This window comes from Epinephelus lanceolatus, chromosome 19 (assembly GCF_041903045.1).
Source record: "Epinephelus lanceolatus isolate andai-2023 chromosome 19, ASM4190304v1, whole genome shotgun sequence".
In the NCBI taxonomy this organism is placed as follows: Eukaryota; Metazoa; Chordata; class Actinopteri; order Perciformes; family Serranidae; genus Epinephelus; species Epinephelus lanceolatus.
Window position 1 is genome coordinate 20887386 of NC_135752.1, and position 20976 is coordinate 20908361.

General features: G+C 40.5%; 1 protein-coding gene across 1 annotated transcript; it reads right to left on the reverse strand.

Annotated features, from left to right (window-relative positions):
* Positions 1–1045: 1045 nt before the first annotated feature.
* Positions 1046–19346, reverse strand: antxr1b (ANTXR cell adhesion molecule 1b). Its single transcript, XM_033647157.2, has 18 exons — positions 18969–19346; positions 14219–14290; positions 14057–14128; positions 13831–13912; positions 13673–13706; positions 13327–13406; positions 12150–12218; positions 11981–12061; positions 11812–11872; positions 11523–11621; positions 9717–9786; positions 9534–9612; positions 7835–7930; positions 7678–7719; positions 7418–7510; positions 3553–3711; positions 2699–2779; positions 1046–2010 (listed from the first exon to the last, which is right to left on the reverse strand). The coding sequence occupies exons 1-18, from the start codon at positions 19172–19174 to the stop codon at positions 1630–1632; spliced, it is 1857 nt and encodes a 618-aa protein (XP_033503048.1). The 5' UTR covers positions 19175–19346; the 3' UTR covers positions 1046–1629.
* Positions 19347–20976: the final 1630 nt, after the last annotated feature.

A 20976-nucleotide genomic window follows, 5' to 3' on the forward strand; every position in this document is an offset into this window, starting at 1 on the left:
ATGCCCTGTGGTTAAGGTCTGGTTAGGTTTAGGCACAAAAACCACTTGGTTAGGGTCAGGAAAAGATCATGGTGTGGGTTAAAATGAAAAAGGAAGTGACAAACACATAAGCCGTGAGCCTGCTCCGCCTCAAGCCGGTTGCGGTGCACCATACGCCCGCCGTGAGCCGTTCAGCACCGCGGACAGTCGGACTAATGGGATGTCGAACCAATGGGCTGTCGAACCAGAGACATGAGGCTGGTGAGTTTACCAGGAAAGAGACGATGTAGACAGGTCAGAGGCAGGGTCAGTAACAGGAGAGCAGGCAGGTAAGAAGTGCTGGAAAGTCGTCATGAGGTTAAAGAACAATCTGGCAAAGAGTGTGTGTGTGCTGGAGAGGCTTATATACCAGGCTGATTGACTGATGAGCTGCAGTTGTCTTGATGAGGTCTGCAACTCAAAAATCAGTGACACAACCGCCACAACATCCAACTTTATCTGTCACTACTGATCCCACAGGTACCTGAATGTGTCTTATTAGCTAACTCATTAGCTTACTGGCTGGTCAAAAGTTAGCTTTCTAACCAACATTTGTCCAGATTATCCAACTTTAATATGACTTGACTTGTGACTCGCTTGACTTACTGTAAAGCACGGACTCGACTCGCCTTGCTTGATTCTCACCACAAGAACTTGGGACTTGTTTTGGACTTGAAAGTTAAGACATGAGAGTTGCGTTTGCCTTTAACATGTGACTTACCCTCGCCTCTGCAAGTGAACATGTTAAATCTCATTTGTTTAATGAAACAAATAGGTTGCAGTTTGACAGGAAGTGACACACTGGAACTATTCACTTACTGATGAAACAAACCACCTGCTGGCTCTTGTTTTACACTACAGTGGTATTAATCTTCTCATCTTGCTCTCTGCAAAAAAGCAAAAGAACTGTACTTCCCAAAATGTTGAACTCTTCCTTTAACTGCCTTTCATACTATCACCTTAAAAAAATTCATGAAATGAAAACTCTCACTGTCAATGGAAATCAGACATCTGATACAACATGATGTAAATTGTATATAATTCAGTGATTTAATGAATATTCATTCACAAAATATACATTGTACAAAACAGCACTTGCCAAACAGACTTGCATGTATAAAACACATGACGCAGTTGCCGAGCAACTGGATTTCCTGCTGCTTAAACTCATGATTTTTGTTTTTCACTGCATAAATCAATTAAAGATTTGTTTTAGATCCAAAGATTGACATCAGGCAAAGACTAAAATGCAAGTTTATGCCACTCAATAGCACATCACAATGCCTGACCACTGTGTCGGGTTTAATATTAGGTAGAAATGTTGTTAAAAATGGATACATTGCTGCTTAGCTCCAATAGCATGTAATAGCCAAAGCTGTGCGTGCGACACTAAATATTTACTTTCTAGACTTAAAAAAAAGTCATAGTTCATGGCACATCATGCGTGAGCCACTTGTTGAGGAAAAGAGACGGTGCAGGATTGAATCACCAGCTGCAGCCTCAAAAGGCAACATAATACAGTCAGTCTGTCTGTACAGAGACACAGTGAGAATATCCTTCCAGGCTTCCATCCTGAGTTCAGACCCTTCTCCTCAACTTTTTTTTTTTTAATCACCAGTGGTTCTCGTGATTGGGGCGTGGAGGGGGGCGTGACGGAGGAGGCGCTCTGCAAGGAGGTGGACCCTGAGGTGGAGGTGGAAGCGAGCCAGTTGGAGACGGGGGTGCAGAGACTGAGCTCATGTTGGAAGGGGGCAGGGCTCTGCTGGGAGGTGGTGTGTACATGGGTAGGGTGGCGGAGGATGGGGGAGGAGTGGACGGCAGAGGTGGGAGCGTTGTGGTTGGCGAAGGGGGCAAATTGAAGTCGTGGTCGCCCTCTGAAGGACGATGCCGGTAACTGTGGGGCAAAGTGTAGACGGGCGTGGAGGGGTGGTTGTAGATGGGATACCGAGGAGCAGGGTAGGATTTGCTTCGGGTGAAGTTTATGCACTTACCCTGTAATAAAGAACACCAAAAAAGTAATCACAGGTTATTGAAGAGGTGTTGTATAAACTTCACTGTGTGCAATGCGAGATGTAAAGAAACTGCGGATATTCCATTAAAAAACTCCTGATTCTGCAATGGCACAGCGATTGGTAGGGATGAAAGGGTACAGCTCCCAACAGATGGAAAAAGGAAATTCCTCCGTTAGCGAGTGTCATGGAAGGAAACAGCATTCCTGCCAGCCCAGTCGAGCTGACGCTAGGAGCTGGAGGAGGCAGGCAGCATCTACTCTAAATGACTTCTGCAGACAGGAGCATTCCTCCAGACAATACTGCAGTTGTTTTTACCTTTGTCCACTCACTATGCCACTTTTGCTTTGAGTCACTTCGATGCAGCTTTAACTTTTTAAATATGTTTAGTCCATGGATTATGTACATTTGTCATGCAGTTAGGATTTCGATGATTCTGCTCTTTGATCCAGACTTCCTTTATCAATCATTTCCAGAGGTCTGAATTCAAGCTCTGGCAAATCTAACACATCTGCCTGCCAAAAGTTGACATAGCTGCTTCACAATCTTATTAACTGCTTTGTTTTGAATGAATGTGTTCTTATCTTACAGTTTTAAAGAGCTCATTAATTCGTAGAGGAAGTCTTGGCTTTCCATCATTCTGTTATCTCTGGCTTGTCGATTTCGCTCACCTTGTCTCCAGGATGAGGTCGCATCACGGACACTCTGTCATAGCCTTTTCTCAGGAAGACACACAAAGCATCCAGCTTGCCCTGCAGGAAGGTGATCAGCACAAATAAATAACAGTATATTAAACCAGTGATCTCCAATAACAACAGGAAATATAAACATGATTCGTATGCAGCGGTCAGCAGCAAAAGCAATCCTTAAAACGCTGACTAGCAAGCAAAGTGTATCTGTTTATTTGTGACGCTGCCAGACTGTATCTGCTCCACTTTTCGCTCCAGATGTCTCTGTTTGATTCTTGCATAGGAAGCTTTATATGATAGAGCGACAGATAAACAAAGAATGTATTTTGTTAGAAATAACACCCGCTCAACAGATTCCATATTCAGGGGTGAGCTCAGTTCATGTCTGGTTCCTATTACAGTCCATCCAGCTGACTAATATGTTAGGAGACACATTTTATTAACTATTTCCTGGTCACACATCATTCCCAGGAACACTAAAAATAATATTTTTAAGATTATGGTGGATAGAGGCCATTGTGAGGAAGAGGTCTTTCAGTTTTAAAGCATCTGGAATTGGCATCAAACTGTATATTAGGTCTACATATGTCAACATTATGTGATGCATGCTGTAAAATATATTTGATGACACTTATGACAAGTGATCAAAGACGAAGAGCATGAGATGTGTTTGAAAGCTCTGGGGGAAAAAATTGGAAGCCAAATAATAAACAGACATCTGGTTAAAAATTACAGACTCATATAAGATTAAAGTGACATGCACCAAATATAAATGTCCCCAGTGAATGAATAGATAACACAATTAAAATGAGTGAAGAGGTGAATGACTGGAGCACCTTGATGGGAGAGTACCACTTCTGGGAGGGGATAGATTTGTGCACGTTGTAGTAAGGCCGTGGCGGCTCAAACTCCTCCGGGGGCATCACAACTCGAGCGTTTTTAGCTTTTTCCAGTTTGGCTCCCTCTTCAGTTGAGCCTTTATCTCCCCATCGGACCTGAACAGAAGCAACAGATTCAACACTGAGCTGAAATCAGTGACAAATAGGAAGCACACATTTAGAGTCAGACAGGTTTAAAATTGGAATATGGCGAATAAATCAACCATCAAATTTGGTTACTTTCGTCACAGAAGAAAGAAGCAGCAGCGTTTCTAATTATGTTTAGCCACGTTAGCAGTGTTGCTCTGGTAATGTTCCACCACTCTGGACCAGACTGAATTATTTTAACAACTGTTGGACGGATGAAATTTTGTACAAACATTAATTGCTCCCAGATGATAAATCCCTACTGGCTTTGGTGTTGCACTGACTTTTACTCCACAATATTTCAACAACTGTCTGGCTTGTTGTTGTTTAACATTTACTCCAGCACCATCAACAAGTCAAAATTGTCAAGTGTCCAATATTTTTGTTTATAAATACTTGTAAAACTAATGACATCAGCCTCAGCTGTACTTTGCAGTTAGTGCTATTTTACCAAATGTTAGCATGTTAGCATTTATAGTTATGTGGTAGTGTGTCTGTGTCACTCTGCAGTTATACCGGCAGCGGGAGCGTACCTATGTTCCCCGGGTTCTATGTTCCCCGGGTCCTATGTTCCCCGGTTTGTATGGGACCCCAAAAGGGTCCTATGTTCCCCGCTTTGTATGGGACCGGGGAACATAGAACATAATAAGGGTTCTATGTTCCCCGCTTTTCCCCAAAAGGACCCGGGAAACATAGGCCCTTTTTTTTAAAAAAGGGCCCTAACCCCCTAACCCTAACCCTAACCCCTTTTTCTTAAAAAGGGTTCTATGTTCCCCAGTCCCATACAAAGCGGGGAACATATTTCCTTTTGGGGAAAGCGGGGAACATAGGACCATTTTTTTTTTTTTAAAGGTCCTATGTTCCCCGATCGGGGAACATAGAACCCGGGGAACATAGAACCCGGGGAATATAGGGATAACCCCCCGGCAGCGGAGGTTTCTGTGACGTGCTGTAGAGGTTAGTTGACTCAAAACACACCAAAAACACACATTAAACATGGCTTAATAGAGACAATTTCAAACCCCAGTACACAAATCAGCTTCACTATAACTCGCAGCATTCACAGACAAACACTTGTCTTTATTTGGACACATTTTCCCCACAAATACGACATGCTAACGTTATTAGCACAAGTCCATGGCATTCTACGTTGTATAAATTAGCCTAGCAACTAATGATCTTTTCCTCTTCTCATACAAAACCAGGGACAACAGCAACATGTAACAAAGGTAATGGCACTCAATTTGGCTCCATTACACCTCACAAGGTTCACAGACAAAACAACTGTCTTATACTAAACACGTTTTCCAAACATATATATAACATGCTAACGTTATTAGCACAAGCCTATGGCATTTTACATTGTATAAATTAGCCTAGTGGCCGGCGATCTTTCCCTTGTCTCATATAAAACCAGGGACAACAGCAACATGTAACAAAGGTAACGACACTCAATTTGGTTCCATTACAACTCACAAGGTTCACAGACAAAACAACTGTCTTATACTAAACATGTTTTCCAAACAAATACAACATGCTAACGTTATAAACACAACCTATGGCATTTTACATTGTATAAATTAGCCTAGCAACAAGCGGAAATTTCCTCTGCTTTTTTAGTGGAGGCTTTACTGTCCTCGCAATTTTTTGTTTCTTTCTAATACATTTAGCCAATGCATTAGTAAATTAATGTTAATACATTTTTAATTTCTTTGTAATGAATACAGTTGGTTAAAGGTTGTGTGTTTACAAAGACAATCGGGCCTTCATCATCTGTGCGTTTCTATGGTCTGAGGCAGTTCTAAATGTGTTCACTGAGAATAAACAAATATTGATGAATCTTGTGCATAAAACATTCATATGTTTAAGCATGCACTGCGTAGGCTACGCACTGTTTGTGAGCATGTTAGTGTACTGACTGTTAGCATTTAGCTCAAAACACAGCTGTCCTTCAGTACAACCTGACAGACCCGCTCTTAGACTTAGAGACCCTCCGTTTTGCAACAATCTTCAATTATTAGTTTGCAATAATAAGACAGTTTAACATCAGCTGATAATGTCTGCTCAAGCAGAACCTGTTTTCCCCAATGCCTTTTCATGACTTCAGCCCTTGTCAATGATGTCAATCTTTGCACCAACTTGCTGCCTTATTTTAACATATAAAAATTACTCTTTCCTCACATATCCAGATGTTTGTAGCATGTTGACATGGAGTTTGATTCAGTCCCCTGAAATCCACAAGAAATCAGAAGTTGGCTCCATTGCCTTGAAATTTAATTGCGGCAATTTATGGTCCAAAGTTCTAGTTTTGGTATTTTTCCTAAGCCTTTAAGAGAGCAGTAATTAGCCTACTTTTCAACCTGTTTCATAGCATAAAACCTAAATATTCAGTGAGAGACCCACTGCCACAGGTCATCTGCCTTCTCTCAAATGTAAAGAATATTTCACTAGGAGCATTTTTTTTAATTTTTTTTTCTTTTATAATTACCTTGATGCTCTGAGAACCACTAAAAAGCTTAAGTAAATGCCAAGAACAATCCATCACATCACAAGTGAAACCAGCTCTGTCAAAGCAACCTTGGAAGTTCATTACTCACATTTACTCCCTTGCAGCTGCCACAGACAGGCCATGAAGGCTTTAACTTGGCAGAGAAAGCACTTAAATGAAGTTGTGCATATTTTCCATTGCTCTGTTTGGAAGCGGTGCCGCTTCAAGGTTTTGAGTTCACAGCACAGACTCCTCAAGCTGCACAGCCACTCTGCAGAGCACTTCACACTGAGAGGCTAACTTCTGTCTCCTTGACCCTCTTCTTAACAGACACATCTGGTCCCTCTTGACCCGCGGACGTCTTATTCCTGTTGTTGTATCAATATGTCTGACTGCCTCTTCTTATTACAAAAGAAAACTCTTAACATCATGACTCTCATCATGAATTTTTCTTTCCACTGCTCTCCTTTTCCTCACAGAAATTGAGATTCTGCCCTTTTACCATCTCAAGCTGCAAAGTGCGAGCCTTCACGCAAGATTTCACTGACAGGCACCTTCATTCCTCCTGAGCAGAAAACCAAAGACACTGGCCTGTTGTGTAACAACCACAAACAAGTCATGCAAGCTCGCTAACGGAGCACACATCCTTGCCTCCGGGCATTTTCTAAATCTGTACTCCTTGCACTTTCCTGACCAGATGACCTCATCTTGACTCTTACTGGCTCTCCAAAACTGGTCACAACAACAGAAGTGACTCAGTCTCTTCCAGCATGGACCTGCACAGTCATCTTTTTTAAGAGATGAGCCGCTTCCTGTTTCCTTTTTGTATTCCTGCCATATTTGTGTTTGATCTCTCTCAAAGTAGCAGAGTACTAGATTCAAGCCCACCGTGTGTTTCGTCTGTGAACTTGAAGCTGATGCAGACATGTGGTGAATTTCATTTCAAGATTTTCATATTTGATAGTGAAAGAAGCTGGACTTGGTTACACCACTAAAGCATGTTTGATGTTGATTCAGTGTAGAAAAAAACCCTCAATGTGGCTTTGAATCAAACACAGTGAAAATAATCATGTTAATTTAAATTTAAATCAGTTTTTAAGTATCTGAAAATACTGCTGAACACCAAGTTTCAGTGCTTTATTACAGATTCATTTATTTGCCACCTGGATTGCTGTTCTCTCTTTTTACCTCCATTCTCTTGATGCCTCCAACTCCACGTCCTCCATAGTACGAGGCGTCCACAGTGGGCCACCTCTTCTTAGGAAAACCGTCCTCATCATCCTGCAGAACAAGTGAACAGTACTCATGTTTAAAAAAAGTAAAACAATAGCTGAACAGGGGAACTGTGCTTGACAAACAATATAATTCATACTATACTAATATATCAATATGAATGCCAAGTCTTTTATATAATTTTGTCACTATGAGGTGAAGAAAAAATCACATACAGACGAGTCCTCTATTACTGGAGGAGGAGGCTCATGAATCACCTGCAAACAAAGAACAGAAAAATGCACTGTAATAATCAAAGGTTGACTGGTGTGTCCTAACATAAGCACATTTGTATGTTCTTTACTCTGAGAGGATCCAAGATGGCTGACATACCACGGTGCAGCAGAGAGGCCAGAACCACCACAGCAGGAGGATGGTAAGCAGGAGCAGGAGGATGAGCAGAGCGATGGCCACAAAGGTCCCGTCAGACTAAAAGGTAAAATAAAGACGGGACATGACGAGGGTAAATTACACTTAAAATCTTAAAGATTAGTCATCACCTAGGACCCACTGGAAGTGTGTGGTGGTGTATTTATCTGCAGAGACTCTGCCCTCTGCCTGTATTTTCTTATTTTCTTCACATTTTCTATGTTCATAATGTTCCTGATCATAGAGCACAGGTGAGGTAGGGATTTTATAAAAAGGTAGTGACCAACTGCCAGACCTAAGCAGCACCTATCCAAGAGGAAGCTACAAAAATCGTGGACACAGCACAGAAAAATGCAAATACAAAGCCAGGGTTGGCTTTCACTTTTGCCAGTGATACTTTTTATAAACAGTAACCGATAATTCATGCATAGTATACCTCATACCTCACCAAACCTGTACACAATTTACTTAACTTCATTTTACTTTGTGAAAACACTATGTTTTGATTTTGTGTGTGTTTAAATCACTGCCATAATCACCTAAAAATTTAGGGAGGGGGGCATTTTCAGTGTGCACCTTGTGCAACCCAATCCTCCAAAGAAGGAAATTACCCCCAGGAGAAATTTTTAGAAACTTAAACCATCATTTTAGAGCATTTGGAAACAAAAATCTCTCAAAGTTTTGATCACTGAGTGCCACTTTAGGGAGCCAGCATATGATTGAGTGACGCACAGGAAAAGCAGACACACTGTGACTTTTTTATGACATTTTATGCTTCGACATTTTTATGATTTTTTTTATGACATAGAATACTATAACTTTTAAATGACCTGTTTTATGACATTTTTAGGAAATACCAACACCGATAAAGCTGCTTAACAGTCCTATTACATTCTAGTTTTCCCTTTTTTAATACATCTGAAAGTAATAAAGATTGCACAGTATCTGACAGTGATTGTAGCTACCCACAACAGTCAAGCAATGGTTTCTACTGGGGTATGGCAACACCACTGGCACAAACCACATGCAGAACTGCAGTACACCATTGTATAAGAAACATGAGTAGTAATAATAACTGCAGTTTGTTTGGTTTATTTAGATATTGATTGCATTTGCTCCTGATTATTTTGGACAGTGGTGCGGGGTGGCCTTTCACAGCAATTTTTTTAATCTATATCTATCACTGCACTGAAGAATTTTCTGACATAATATTGTCTATGTGTATTCTATATGAATACAATTTTCTTAACTTTTCAGACAAAATTAGATAAAAATGTATTTTAGATGACTATATCCATGTCCATGTCTTTTTAACAATGTTCAGCAGGGTGGGAAATAGTTGCAAAGGACATTATGGGATACTTAAATTTTAGAACATCTTATCAGTGTCAATGTCGCCATAATGAAATGCAGCAAACTGGGTCAGAGGGATCAAGCTGCTGCAGCTGCAGACATGTGTGACAGGAGCCGTTTCTTCAAAGATAAACTGAAAGAGACAGCTGATCCATACAAGAAGAAAGGAGTTGCTGCGATGCAGTGATTCCATATGGCACATCAGTCACAAAGTCAGAAAACGAGCCAAAGTCTAAAGTTCACAGAATCCATTTTAGCCATAAGCTAACGTTCAGCTTTTTAGCACCACCTTGTTTTACACTATACTTACACATGCGACTGCAGTAATTGTGACGGAACTTGATATGAAGCTCAGGCCATTATTCATGCTGACGTGGAGAGTGGCAGACCTGCAGGAATGGTAGCAAAGTAAATGAGGGCGATGATAATTTGCTGACAGTTAGCGCCTCGGCTTAATACAACCCAGACAGCCACGTCTGTGACATTCACTTACGTTCCCACTTTTTCCAGAACAGGAGCTGGGCACAAAAGGTACGTATCTCTCACCACCAAAGGTCTTTTCACTGTGGACACAGAATGAGAACTTGTATCAAGATACGCTGTAATTATGTGGTTTGAGAGTGCGCAGTATACAGTGAAGTAAGTTACAATATAAGCCAGGATCATTGGTGAAAGACAAAGTAAAGTGATGCAAATGAAAACTCTACTAGTCCTAAAACTTAGGAGATTCAAGCCTCAAAATATTCTTTTTGTTATTAAATCCCTGGACTTCCTCTCCTTATGGAAAATGAAGCAAATGAGGGAGGGTTGTGGTTTATTTACCCTGGCTGAGTGAGTGTCTAGTGTGTGCAAAGACAGTGCTCGTGCCTGATGAGATCCACATTCCCCTTCAGACATCTGAGAAGCACTGAGCGTTATACCAGCTGATTCAAAGAGCGGGAAGATGGTGTTGATGGTTTTTGGGGAGGACGGGGATTTAAATCATTGTCTACCACAAAGAGTGGCTCTAACCCCCCCAGCCCCTCTCCGCCTGTATGGCCAAAACAAACTTGTAACAATGATGTAAATGGCTGCTGAGTGAAATTCCCCAAACTGCTGCTTTTCTAGTTTATCTATTAATAGTTTGGATTCACACACCTACAATGTTGTTGTCTATCAATCACTTCACAATATAGCGCGGCCAACAGAGAAGGTGATACACAGCTTATTCACACACACACACGTTTACATCCTTCTTTAAGGACATACATTGATTAAGTCCACCTACGTACCACTCTGTATCTAAAACGTAAGAATGAGGTAATATATAAGATTACCTTTACAGCTTGTTACCTCTGGACAGAGCCAGTTTGCAGTCTTAATTCTCTTGGTTTCAGAACTCCACAACAAGCGCTCACATTTGACATATTACGGCCTTGTTAAGTTTTTTAAAAATCCAGCAGACACACAGCTACATGTGTCTGTACATTTGGTCCAATATTCCAGCCCAGTTGCCAGAAGATAATGTTGGCATTGTACATTTCTGCAAACCACAAATATGTTTCATTTGTACATCTCATATGTATCATACCAGCGTTTCTAAAGTGATGTAGTTTGTGAGCTGACTTGGAAACTTGGAAAGTGGAGGGGATGGTGGATGGCGTGTCACCTGGGCGAGATGCCTGCCAAGCTGCAGAGTACTGCAGGCCAAAGTTTGAGGCCGGCAAACAACCAAACCGGTTGAGTTTCAGCAACTGATCGCTGTTTTACCAGCCAGGATAGTGCTATGAAAACCAAATGTTCCAAGCAGAGACACAGACTTCTCTTAACCATAACGTAACCTGTGTGCTAATCTAACCACATGTTAACCACAGGATTGTTGAAACACTGAAAAATGTAAAGTTTCAACATAGCTGCTACCTAATAATGTACAAATGTAACATATCCTTGGTTTGCAGAAACGTACAATGCCAACATTTTTTCTGGTGACTGGGTTAAGTATTCTCTCTCCTTATAGCGCTGTTTTGGTCTCCACCAACACCCGGGGAAAGTATCTGGCTTATTAGCTGCTAAATGCTCCACTATGTCCACCAGCTAGTCGCTAACTTTGTCTGTCTGCTTGAACAAATAACACTGTGAGCCATGAAACCAAAACAATTGGCTAAAAGATGCTAAAATGCTCTTTCGAGGGGGACTGCAGACTTGGGTGAAAATTTGGGTCAATTAACTCTTTATGTACAAATATGGATTAATTCAGTATTAAAAGTGTAATTCTAGTCTATCAGTGCTTGTGTATGAAAACCTTGGAGCATGTACTTACTCATAGTAACTGTGTCATTGATGCGAAAGCTGCAGAGAACTTTCTGTACGTCTCGAGCGTGAAGGAAACCATTTCCTTTGACTACCACCTGGAAAGATTCTGAAGTGGGATAAAAATAACCATTTTTATCATTTGTCCATGCAGTCAATTGTTCAGCGTGTATTCAGTGTATACTTAAGAAGCTGAAGCACTAAGTTGTATATCAAATCTAAGCTAAAAATAATATAACAAGTGTTTGTATAGTGTAGGCTATACTGTACAGTATTCAGCACTGTGTTGGTGTCTTTACCTCCTTCACAGATGCTGGAGGGCTCTACAGCCAGGATCTCGATGCATGATCTCTTCAGGATCTGAGATGAAAAATAAAAACATAAAAAGCTGAGCTAAAGGTACAGCATATTAAATTATGAGACGAGGTATTTAATCATCTTTCCGTGATATGAAAGTGACTTTCATACCGAGTCAATGACGCCTTGTAGCGCCTCAAATCCATCATTCACAGGGAAGACATGGTCCTTACTGTCAGCTATCGTTGAAAGCTGTGAAGACATGACTGAATGATTAACTTATTATATGTCTCATAGTTTGGATTGATTGATGAATTTACTGGTTAACAGACTGATTTACCTGGGTTTCATTGAAGTCTTTTACTCCCACACAGTACACGGTGGCGCCCAACTGGCGTGCTCTGCTGGCCTGAGACATTAAAGGGACAGTTCACCCCCAAATCAAAAACACATATTTCTCCTCATACCTGTAGTGATATTTGTCAATCTAAAATTGTTTTGGTGTGAGTTGCCGAGTGTTGGCGATATCAGCCGTAGAGATGTCTGCCTTCTCTCAAATATAATGGAACTAGATGGCACTCGGCTTAAGGTGCTCAAAGCACCTTAAGATTACACTTTAAAAACTCAACAGCAATGTCTCTTTCTAGAAATCATGACCTGGTTACTCAAGATAATCCACAGACCTTGTTGTGAGCAGTTTCATGTAGGAACTGTTTTCTTTCCATTAAAATAAACCCACCAATCATGCCATCATGACGACAAGTCTCTCGTCCATGACTAGATGCACGCTTCCTCCTGCGTCGTGATACAGTTGAAGGGTGTAATTTGGTAGAAAGAAAATAATTCCTACATGAAACCGCTCCCAATAAAGTCTGTGGATTATCTTGAGTAACTGTCTCATGACAGGCCAGACATCTCTACAGCTGATATCTCCAACACTCTGCAACTCACGCCAAAACAATCTAGATTAAAAAATAGCACTACAGGTAAGAGGAAAAACATGTATCTTTGATTTGAGGTTGAACTATCCCTTTAAACAAACACACAACAAAAAGCTTCAGTAAAATGATGAATGCCCAGTAAATCACAATGGGGAGAAAAGTGTGGTGGCACTGCTCTTTATAGGCTGAAACTTTAAAGCTTTTTCCACTTGTGGGTACGCCTCCGTCAGTAATGTGACTTCTGTTATACCATTGACAGCTGGAACACATCTGCTGTGACGTCACTGAGAGTCATGTGGCCTCAAACACAACAAGCCTGGGACTAAACCCAAAGAATACAATACACCAACATCTTCCTGTTTTATGTATTGCAGTGTAGATTTACCCCTTATGTTTATAATTTTATATATTAAATTTTAAAGTAACATGATGAGGGGAACAATGCGCAATATGGTGCATAATGATGATAATGTTATATTCTGTATCATTATTACAATCTTCTGGGGAAAGGGTTGCTTTAACAAGAAAATAGCATTAATACAATGTTAAAATTATGCTAACTGGTTTTCATATTACCTCTCTTTGTGCCAGGTCAAACTGATTTTCTCTCAGTTCACCATCTGTCAGGGCGATGATAACACTCGCGGTCCGGTAACCTGAAAGTCAGAGCCAGATTAGGATAAAATATCTGTTTAAATAAAGACACAAAATCCCTCTAATCCAGTGAAATCCATCTTTATTGTGTTTTTCAAAATATTTTGAACATAATTGTCACGTGATGGAAAGAGCAGCTGTGTTTTTGTTGTTATTTCTGTCTTCATTTAATGATCGTACCATGTGTTTGAATTGAGCTCTGATGAATGGATAAAAAAGACTCAACACCAGCAGAAGGAATGATTAAGTGTTAGAAAGGAAAACTCACCATCTCCAGTCCCATAGTATATTTGCTCGCTGGCCTGAGAAGAGAAGTTAAGAGGCGTCAGTGACTATAAATTTAAATAGGCCTCATTTTAAAAAAGTTAAATGCCATTCTGTTGGGTAAGGAGGATCAGTTTCCCATTGACTTAACAGATGGCTTACTCTTTGGAAGCCCCTGTGCATGAAGGTGTCTCCACCTGGCTGCACCATGCTGAGCTCCTCCAGTCCCGCTCGAATCTGTTCTCTGGTCATTGACGCATTCCAGGGAATAGAAATGAATATTGATTAAAAATGGAACAAGATGGCAATTTAATTAAATTTAACTTAATACCACAGACATGTGAATGAAATCATTCAGACATCTGCGTGAGGCTGCGCATGTACGTACCTGTCTTCTGTTAGTGCCATGAGAGTCCGTCCTTCTGTTGAAAACACAATAAAGGACATCCGCAGCTGAGGACTGTAAAAAAGAAGACAAGAGGACTGTCATGTTTTACATTTTGTCATTTTCTTTTTACTCTTTAAATCTGATGTGTCTGTGAGGACCTACCTGATAAACTTGTGTGCCAGGTGATCAACAAAGTAATATATCTCATTCCAGTAATGTTGCACACTGCCAGACCTGAGAGGAAGATTCAATAAATACTTATCTTGTTATGCAGTAAACGTTATATGTTTAATGTCATGAATTCTATGGAGATAAATTAACACAAACAATGAATCAAAACTTGCACATGAGTTGTAACTAGATAAAACACTGCAGTCTGCATCTATGCTCTGGTGTGAACAGTTAAAAGAGTACTAAAAACATGTAGTGTGGGATTTCCATACAGTTAGAGCTACAGTTGGTAACATTTATGAAAATAACTTTTTGTCATATTTGCTGAAACTGTGCGCAACTGTATGAAAACAGCTAATCATAAGTTTAAAGCAGCTGTCAATCATGTCAACCACTGCTCGTAAACTAGAGTCAAACGGTCAAACTAGGCAGCGCTGTTCAAATATGAATCAAGGTTCTGTTACTGCTTTGCTTGTTTCTCACCTCAGATGTTTTCAGAAACATATTTTAGTGTACTGTTTAGCTGTAAAATGAGAGAATCTGCTCCAGTCGGTGGGCTGTGCTTGGGTCCTTCAGTCCACTGTTTCCAACATCAGTTTTATCTAAACCAAAACTAAAGAGAAAACTTTTGCAGACTACAGTCTGACCAAAACAGCCAAACCTTGGTCCAACTTAATGGAGGTGGTCTCCGTCTGGATAAAACTGAACCATGGTTCTGGTCGTTCCTGGTGCAAAAACTTTTTTTTGGATGGTTTGAACTTTTAGACCAATTAAAATAATTTTTGGTAAGCTGTCATCAAGTAATAAGATTAGTGTAGCACCTCGTGTGTAGTGTGTGTGGTTGAGTGACTGGAAGGCAGTGATGGTGGCTGCGCTCAGAGCAGACAGGTGCTGGTGATCTGATCAGACGCGAAATTAGCAGTAAAGTTGTCAAGTGGTAATACATTAGCAGTGTAGGTTTCAGTTTGTCCATTAACAACACAACATAACAAAATGAGCCACGTGATGTCGACAGGACACAGGTATGTCATGTATAGTTCTTAAGTACGCTTGCATAATTGAAATGTGAAACCAAAACTAAGTGGACAAAATGCAAACCCTGACTCACACTTTCAGATGTGAGAAGGCCTTAAAATCTGTTTCTTAAAAACATTTGAGGTGAGAAATAAGCAATTCAGTGACAGAATCTTGATCTTGATCAGCGCTGCCTAGTTTGACAGTTTGACCGCAGTTCACGAGCAGTGATTGATGTGAGTGACAGCTGCGTTAGAGACTCCTCGTCTCTGATTGATTGTTTTGGTTCACATGCACTAGATTATTGCAGATGCCATTAGAAACACTAAAGGAGACAAACATGATTCTTTTTACACATTATTTACTTCATAAACTTTATGTGGTGATAGCGACAGTTTCAGCAAATGACAAAAAGTAATTCTTATAAAAGTTACCTGCTACAGGACTTACAGGAGACAGACAGATTTGAAGAAACAAGCTAATGCAGCTGAAGCAGCCGTGTAATTCTCCTTTATGACAGGTGAACTGATCTTGCATAAAAAAGAGAAATGTCCCTTTAAAGGTATGATAGGCTTTTAATACTGTGATGTTACCAAGGTCAAGGTTCGCATTATTCTCACACTGCGTTTACATCACAACTAATCAATATCAGATAATGGAGAAAATGGCAAATTAACATCTTTACAATTTCTTGTTTTGTCTTGTAAAATCCAAAGATACTGAGTTCACTATCATATGAGACAAAGAAAAGCTGGACATTTTCACATCTGAGAGGCTGGACCAGCTAATTCTCCAGCAGCATTGCTTTAAATGTCTTCAAAGTATTGATTGTTCATCAAAATTGTTAACTGTTCATTTACTAAACTAATCGGCTGATATTTGAGTCTGACCCAAAGTGCTGCACATTAGGTAGGGGTGTAATGATACATTGATCTGGATCAATACATAAATTAAATGATAAACGACACAATATCATCTATACAAGCTGAAAACATTGATACATATAGTCATTATTATTTTGAACTTCCCATAACACATCTATGTCACCAGTTCCATCCACACACATCTCCTTCCTCAACATTCAAACAGCGCTAGCAGCCTAACATCAGCTGACAATGGTAAACAGCCAAGAAAAAGACAAAGAGGGCATTTATTTGTCTCAGTTTTTGTGATATCAGCAAGTATTGTATTATTGTCCAAACAGCTGATGTAGTTTCAGATCGTGGTGAGACTTGTGATTTACACTCCTGCATTTAGAGTAGCCAGTGAATCTAAGCCTTTGTGTTTCTTTCTGAGTGCTGATGCTAAATATTTCCACTTCTTCTCATGTGGCTTCGCTGCTCATTTTCAAATGCCAAACAAAAACCAAAATGTGCCACGTCATTTTCTCAGACGACCTTAGCTTTGTGTCAAGTCCTGATTTTGAAAACAGGTGGGAACTCAACAAAGTAATCAGAAAAGGAGTGCAGCTTTTAAAGCGGAAGTCAGCAATTAAATCGAATTGTGAGGCATAATATGCATAATAATCTCTTCTCACGCTGCACTGCCTCGCCTCTTCTCCCTGTCTTATGTTTTCATTTATCCTGTGATGTGAGTCCCAGTGCAGAGACAGCCAAAAAACTCAGGATCTTTGGAACATCTGGCTCTAATGGAGAAAGGGTTCTGCAGACTGAGGCAGAGAGAGCCAAAGCTAAATGTGGGCTCCTGTCGGTGAAACGTGGCCGAACTTTGACAACAGGAATCCCTGCAGTGCATTTTATCATTAAAGTGAAAGCATCAGCACTTTGCAAATGATTCATCTTTGTGTAAACACATTTTCTGTCGACTCTCACTACTTTTAAAAAGGAAAGTTCACCCCCAAGTCAAAAATACATACCAGTATTTTTCCTCTTACCTGTAGGGCTATTTATCAATCTAGATTGTTTTGGTGTGAGTTGCCGAGTGTTGGAGATGTCAGTTTACCTTCTCTCCAGTATAATGGAACTAAATGGCACTCGACTTGTGGTGCTCGAAGCACAGAAAAAAACATATGAAAAACTCAACAGCAATGTCTCTTTCCAGAAATCATGACCCGGTTACTCAAGATAATCCACAGACCTTGTCGTGATCAGTTTCATGTAGAAACTAATCTTTCTCTTTATACTTTCTGCCGAACTACACCTGCCAAGTGTATCACAGCGCAGAAGGAGGCATCTACTGCTAACTCACCTAGCACCACTGAGTTAGCTGATGTTACAGCTCAGCCAATGAAGACACTATTAATGTTTACATCCTGCACTGTCACAAGCACGAGCCTCTTGTCCATGAGTACATGTTTCCCTCTGCGTGGTGATATGGTTGGCGGCTGTTGTTTGGTAGAGAGAAAATAGTTCCCGCACAAAACTGCTCACACAATTCTGTGGATTATTTTGAGTAACCAGGTCATGGTTTCTGGAAAGAGACATTGCTGTTGAGTTTTTCAAATGTATTTTTTTTTGGCACTTGGAGCACCACAAGCCGAGTGCCATCTAGTTCCATTATATTTGAGAGAAGACAGACATCTCTACGGCTGATATCTCCAACACTTTGCAACTCACACCAAAACAATCTAGACTAAGAAATGGCACTACAGCTAAATAGAAAAATATGTGGTTTTGATTTTGGGGTGAACTGTCCCTTTAAATTATTGTCTTTTTTCATAAATGGTGACATGGCTCTTTTAAAAGCTTTAAAAGCAGGAGAACATTACTATGACAGCAACACATTCACACATAAATTTTGGCACAACCTGTTCAGGTGCTTCACATTGGCTTCATGACAGTTTAACAGTGTGATTTAACTCTCATGTCTGCACTCCCAGGGTAGTCAAGTCTCAAATCTGCTCCTGTGTCTGGTAAATAAAGTGGCTGAGAATTGCAAATAGTCAACTAACTGATTTGTGCATCAACAGAAAACTAATCTAGTGAAGTATTTTGATAATCAATTGATCGTTTTAAGTCATTTTCAAGCAAAAGTGCCCACATTGTCCGGTTCCAGCTCCTCCAATGTGAGGGGTTGCTGCTTTTGTCTGATTGTAAACTAAATATTTTGAGTTTTGAACTCTTGGTCAGACAAAACAAGACATTTGAGGATGTCGCCTGAGTCCTGTGATGCGCATTTTTATCTATTTTCTGACATTTTATAGACCAAATCAATCAATCAATAATGCATTTGTTGCAGCTGTAGTTTGTTGCAGGGCCTAATGACATTAAATTGAAATGCTATCGATTGGTTTACTATGATAAAGCTACAAAATGTTGTGGTAGATACACACCACTACTCTACTGCAAGAAATCACCTGACTTGATGAGTAAATGAGTGTTCCACTGTCTTACCTTTTTGATTTAACCTTTAGCAAACCCCTCTAACCTGCTGTCTGAACCAGAGACAGCTGGGCAGGTGACATTTGAAAATAAACATACATTATATCCACATGTGCCGGCTGTGTTCACAAGACTTGAGCTTTGTTTTGGCAGTTTTGACTCTGAGTCAGTCACATGATTCTTATCCAGCCCAGAAACTGTTCTATTTTCATTTTTCTTTAATCTGCTTTTACTATAAACCTGCTAGTTGTAGTACAGTAGCAAATATTTGTCATGCAAGTAGCCCATTAAAGCGTCCTGAGATCATCTTGAATGATGTTTGCACCTGTGTCTTCAGTGAGTCATGCACCGAGTATTAAAAGCTGAGTAAAAGTAGTAGCACTCACTTGTCCAAAACAAAGTAGAGGTCAAATCCTCCGTAGCAGGACGACCCTGCCTCCCTCCTGTCATGCATCTGTCCTGCACTGCCGGCCACCAGGACCGCCACCAGCATGCCCAGTTCCACACCGAGCAGGACCTGCCTGCACCAGCACTGGGACATCACCCCAAGTTTAAGAGAAAGCACCAGCTCAAGCAAAGAGAAAGTAAACATAAATATTCTCCAGCTGGAGATGTTTGTCCACTTCTCCTCTCACAACACACGGATGCAGTCAGCCATGCCGCGCAAACCGATCTCCAAGGCGTTAAACGCTCCTCTCTGGATTAGTGTCCCATCTCCTCAGCAGCAGATGTGTGCTGGCAGAGGAGGAGTGAAGCTAGTGGGACTGAGTCTTCGGCTCCCTGTCTCTCCACACTAAATCTTTTTAGCACACGATGCCATAAGTTTGCATCAACAAATTACAAAAAAAAAAAGTTGTAGTGGGTGATTGACTGTTTCTTTCATGTGTTTGAATGACTCTGCAGCTTTCATCAAACCTTAATACTTTTGTTTGTTTTTCTTTCTCGTCTCTTGCAGGTTTAGTGAATTCAACACCTATCCATCAGTGCCACTTAGTGGTAAACACACGCACCATGCAAGTCACTGTGCTGGAACATAAAATGGTCATCCAGTTTAGTTTATTTTAAAATAAGAACTTAACCTCAGTAAAGAGATACTAGAAAATATGTACATTTCTTTGCAATTTCTAGATTGTTTAAGAACCAGAGAAGGAAATCATGAAGAGTACATGCAATTTCTTATCGGGTTGACCTTAAAAGAGGGTTAACAATTGCAGGTGGTCACACTTTCATAAGTGATTTGAATAAATTTGGGACTAATTTCACAGAATTTATCCACAACAACAAAAAATCCAGCTTCCAAGCATGGAGATAAAGATGTATTATGAACTGTGAGAGCTAATGAACTCTTTAGACAAGATATAACATAAAATTAGAGGTGCTGGTTGGTGGATTTTGTTACCTTTGGACAGAGCTATGCTCGCTCTTTACCCCTGCTTCTAAGGTTTATGCTACGCTAACGTTATGATACTTAACATACCAACATGTTCTCACTCCCAACTTGTCATATACGGCAGCTTGGTCAGTGGCCCTACACACTACGATGCTCTAGGTAACCTTCTAGCGTCAATTTCAGATGTCAGTTTCCACTCTTTTTACATCTAGTGTCTTTTCAAAATAAACTTCCACATTGACAGGTAACAAAAGTATTCGGTTGGGTTTAGGAAAACATCTTGGTTTGTGTAACGAGTGTGACTGAACTGCAGCACATCTGACAGTTGGTAATGACCTTTATTTAAGCACAGAATAAACAAAAACTTGAGCTGACAAAGATATTCAATTAAAAGTTCATTTTTCAGGCTCAGAGCCCACACACAGTCTCTGGGTTCAGGGGCAGACAGGTAGGTGAAAGGTGGCGATACAGACAACGTAGACAGGTCTGGAAAGTCTTGCATGAGGTTTAAGAACAGTCTGCTGAGGCAAAGGCAACTGCTTATATGCAGGGAGTGCTGATGAGGAGCAGCTGTGTGCACAGGTGAGTGGAGTTGTCTTGATGAGGGTGGCGTGGCTGGCAGGTAAAGTGGAAAGACAGGGAGAGCAGGGGAGCGAAATGCAGGCTGTGACAGTTTGGGTTAAAATGACAGACTTTTGGTGTCACTTGGGCCACAAACATCCGTCTCCTGGGTTAAACTCCTGTGTTTGTCAACCCAGATGGGTTTACACTGGACTAAATTAAAAGCCTGGTGTGTCCAAAGGATGCCTTGTGCGGTGTTATCAGACGCCTAGGGCATGACAAAGTGTCAGCAGTGACGACCTGGGAATAAAAACTGGTTCAATGTACGCATGAAGTCTTTAGAGTGGCATATATCTTCTCTTATATTAAGGTTATGTATCTCTTTTACAGGTTTCTCACCGTCATGGAAAACCTGGAAAGGTCATGGAATTTCACAGTCTCAT